The following is a 4,476-nucleotide window of genomic DNA, read 5'->3' on the forward strand; positions in this document are numbered from 1 at the left end:
TAATGGGGAAAAACTCTTTGCATCCTTAACACTGACCCGAATCCAGATCTCAAGTCCCATCTACGTCATCATTCAAGCTATTCTTCCTATTACTCTGCAGGCCACAACTATAAAGTTACATTGTTCACAACTACAAGCTATTTTACTTGTAAAATAGAAAACGTTGAACAATTAAAACACAGAAAATTCATTGTTCGGTCGAAAATAAAAAATTACAAACCTGAAAATTAGATCAGATTGAGGAAGCATTTTGACGGATGTATTTGAGTGATTTAATTTGAGAGGGAGAAAAATGAAGATGAAGGTATGGACTATGGAATTAGATGGTATTTATAAGGAAAAAATCGAATTAAAAAAAAAATTGAGTTACGACCCAGGTCCAACCCGAAACCCCTCCAATGCTAGGCCGGACCACAAATGCGACCCGTCTCGGGAGCGTGTACGCCGGGCCGGACCGCAACCAGGCCCGGCCTCAGGCCGCTACTCCATCCCCAGGCGCGGCCCAGCCCAGCCCTGTCCCTTCCCTCCTCCAACGCGCAGGCGGGCGGGCCGGGACCCAAGTGCGATCCGGCCTGCTTGCGTGAAGGATGCTTTTATACAGTATACTTTATCTCTTTATTCACTACTGCTATCAAAACAAAAAATTACTTTATACATCTGTGGTTAACTAGTGCATCAGGGATAGGAAAAAATTAAATAGTGAAATACAATTCTTTGTTATAGTAAAATGTAATAACAAAATGAAATAGTTATTAATATATATTTCCAAATAGCAAAATGAGCATTTAACCACAAAAATAAATATAGTACTACATATCTGTTACATCATCAGAAGTTTATAGGTCGAGTAAATAACAAAAATGCATACGAATTTTATACAAAAGCTGTTTTGATGATTCATAAAGTTAGTTATACTGATAATATTTCATCAGTTACAAAAGAATATATAATATTTTATATAATATTTTTAGTTGAACAAATATTATAACGTACAATTAATAAAATAAAAAGTTCATTAAAAAAAAAAGTTGGCCAATGGAAGGAATAATATAAATAAATAAGTCATTGCACAATTTATCACTGAAGCGTAGGCCAATAGAGTTGCACTGCCCGTGTTTGAACTTCCCACGCGCTCCGCATTCTGTCTCTATACTGAAATTTATTTACCCGGCTTTCGCTCTTTCGTTCATAATTTCATCTCTCCTCCAATTGCCTCTTCTCTACCTCCGTTGAGAGATAGAGGCGAAAAAGAAGGAGAGAGGGAGGGAAGTGCAGCACAAAATTCTCTGTTTGCGCTCTCCCTTACCGAAACACACACCAATAGATACACTGTTTACTCTAATTATTCCTTCCTTCCTTCTCCACCATTCCTCTGCCCTCATTTGCTTCCCGCATGCACTTTTCGCCGCAGATATAGCTGCGTATCGTAGAAACCTAGTCAATTGAAATTTGAAACACGAAGATGTTTAACCTCAATCTGGCTATTGATCCTTCGCCGCCGGCCGCCGATCCAGCCGAAACGGCGTCGGATAACCACTTCGGCGATCAGATGGAACATTCCGGCAGCTCCACCTCCTCCGTCGTTAATGTGGAGACGTCGAGCACTGCCGGCGATGACATCTCCTTCTCGGATCACTTCGTCGGCTTCGACATATGGAAGATCAACGGCGACTGCGAAGAGAGCGACAAATCGAGCTGCGGTTACGTGACGAAGGAGTTTTTTCCGGTGAGTGGCGGGGAGGAGCGGATGCCGATGCAGTGCTTGGGTCTCTCCGGGAACCGCCATGAGCTGAGGATTCTCGCTCAGGAGCAGCACCAACAGAAGCGGCAGCTAGTGAAGAAGAGTCGGCGGGGACCGAGGTCGCGCAGCTCTCAGTATCGCGGCGTCACATTCTATCGCCGCACCGGACGTTGGGAATCACACATTTGGTATCATTTCAATCATCTTATTTTATTCAATTCAATAAACTTATTCTGACAGTTTACTATTATGAAATATACTATTAAAATTTCAATTTCCTAAATGTTCGATATTGTAGTCCAATATTGTTTAAACAAACAGTTAGAGTTCACTATTGGTGCTTTTGTACTTCACTAGTTTTACTTGTTTGATGATCATGTATGATGTATTCTTTTTCGCGACTTAGATTGGATTTCTGCGTAGTAATTGATGATTAAGGTTTTCCTATGTGAATGGTGCAGGGACTGCGGCAAGCAAGTTTATTTAGGTAAGAAGGTTTAAATGAATTGCTATAAATGCCCCCTCTTTTGTCGAGCTATTGTTTTTTTCACATGGTACTGATATTTTGGAAACCTGCTGGGAAACGGGACTTGTAGGTGGATTTGACACAGCACATGCTGCGGCTCGGTAAGGGAGTTCATTCTGAGTTTAAGGTTCAAAATGTGAGGTCTAAGGAGTTGTAGTTGATTGAGTCATGTGACCCCTCGGATTCAAACTGTAGGGCATACGACCGTGCTGCAATTAAGTTTCGTGGACTGGATGCAGACATCAATTTTAATGTCTGTGATTATGATGAAGATCTTAAGCAGGTTTGTTGAGCTTGCTATGGTGTCTCAGTTGATGTTTTTATCTGAACTTCTGATACTTGGGTTTCTTTCTTTGCTCAACAGATGAGGAACTTAACAAAGGAAGAAGTTGTGCACATACTCCGCCGCCAGAGCACTGGATTTTCAAGGGGGAGCTCGCAGTATAGGGGAGTGACTTTGCACAAATGTGGACGATGGGAAGCTCGGATGGGGCAGTTTCTAGGCAAGAAGTAAGATGGCTCTAGAATCACTCAATTTCTCAAGGATCTTTTATTATTATGTGGCTGTTGCTAGTCATTGCCAGAAAATCTTGTAATGGGCAATGTTTGTGTGCAGGTATATCTATCTTGGATTGTTTGATAGTGAGATAGAAGCTGCAAGGTCTGGTCTCATTGTATCAGCAACTGTGTTGGCATTTGATGATTTATTTGGTGTAATTATCTTAATAAATTTGTGTTTCAGGGCATATGACAAGGCTGCTATCAAGTGCAACGGAAGAGAGGCAGTCACCAACTTTGAGCCGAGCACATACGAAGAGGAGTTGAGCTTGGAGGAACCCATTGGAGGTAAAGATATTTGATGCAGCGAATACTATTTCCTTGAAATGACATTCGTCTGGTCGTTGGTTTACTCATTTTCTTCTACCTTGTTATATCAAGCTGGCGATCTGCACAATCTAGATCTGAATTTGAGCATTGCTCCTCCTGAAAGAGTCCTCTGGGAAATTCATAATATGGAGACAGAGAGCTCTCAGATCAACTATGTCTCCAACAATCTGCCTGAAAGCAGACTTAAGGTAATTCAGTAGATATTTGAATATGGAGTTATCCGCTGACTACTTTTTTGCTCTGGTTGGGAGATCTGTCTCCCTCATTATGTCATTATGTGTGCACAGCACTTGCTAAGTCATCCTTCTGTTGTACTTGCAGGGCTCTGCTTCAGCCTCTGCTGCAGCTCAATTACCCCATGAACCTGGAAATATATGTCAATACCCTCTGATGTGGAGGGGACCCGATTCCTGTTTTCGTCCCGTTTATGAGGTAATAGTGCTTCAAAACCACTGACTTGATTCTACTTAGGTATCAATGTTTTTAAACTGTTACATTGGTAATGCTGATAAAATAATTAATTTATCATGATAAGTTGGATTTCTGTTATGGTATCTGCAGGGAACAACAATAGGGAAGGTTGTTGTTGAAGTTGATCCTTCAGCAAATTGGACAAGGGATCATCATCATCATCCCTCGCCACTCTTCACTACTGCAGCATCATCAGGATTCGCTACTTCATCAGGCCCCATCCATCATCAGTTGCCTTTCACCGCAACGCCCCCACACCATTATCTCCCACACATCACCACTTTGAACAATGGATCTCATTTCTACTAGAGGTGATCAGTAAGCACAAATGATCAAGGGTTCTTCCTAACTACATTCCACGGTTTCTTACCTCACTGCTTTGATATTTGATGATCTTTAATGGTGCATTTGTGTTACTTCAAATTGTTTCGATTTCAAACTGAATGTTTATAGAACTGTGGTTATTCATTATTGTCATCTTTCATGGCCTATTTGGTAATGGTTTTTAACATTTTGTAGATAATTGTTTCAGCATATTGAATTAGCATTCTCGTTATGGAGCTTGTTAGGTAGGAAAAATAAATGCTAAACCAATCTCTTGTACTACTACTGAAGCCATAACGATGGGGGCCTATTACGTGGAGCACAGACTTTTGTTTTTACTTGTTTCTATCAGAGTTGATAGAAATGAATTTTGAAGTAATAGTTGTAGGAAAGAGTGGGTCTGTTTTAGCCTGAACATTAAAAGGAGTATCCTAGTACTAGTGTTTATGTTTCCTGTGCTCCAACGTGGTAGCATCGGCATGGAGCTGTCCATTCATTGTGAATTTAATGGATTGTAAGTTCGTTC

The 4,476-nt window shown here is 40.9% G+C and overlaps 1 protein-coding gene across 1 annotated transcript; it reads left to right on the top strand.

The window, feature by feature from the left end:
- The first annotated feature begins 1,106 nt into the window (after positions 1-1,106).
- Positions 1,107-4,160, top strand: LOC125198504 (AP2-like ethylene-responsive transcription factor TOE3). Its single transcript, XM_048096829.1, has 10 exons — positions 1,107-1,929; positions 2,203-2,228; positions 2,338-2,368; positions 2,463-2,550; positions 2,632-2,777; positions 2,884-2,928; positions 3,010-3,113; positions 3,207-3,343; positions 3,477-3,587; positions 3,717-4,160. The coding sequence occupies exons 1-10, from the start codon at positions 1,463-1,465 to the stop codon at positions 3,933-3,935; spliced, it is 1,374 nt and encodes a 457-aa protein (XP_047952786.1). The 5' UTR covers positions 1,107-1,462; the 3' UTR covers positions 3,936-4,160.
- The last annotated feature ends 316 nt before the right edge of the window (positions 4,161-4,476 follow it).

The sequence above is a fragment of the Salvia hispanica genome, unplaced genomic scaffold, assembly GCF_023119035.1.
Source record: "Salvia hispanica cultivar TCC Black 2014 unplaced genomic scaffold, UniMelb_Shisp_WGS_1.0 HiC_scaffold_1553, whole genome shotgun sequence".
Classification (NCBI taxonomy): domain Eukaryota; kingdom Viridiplantae; phylum Streptophyta; class Magnoliopsida; order Lamiales; family Lamiaceae; genus Salvia; species Salvia hispanica.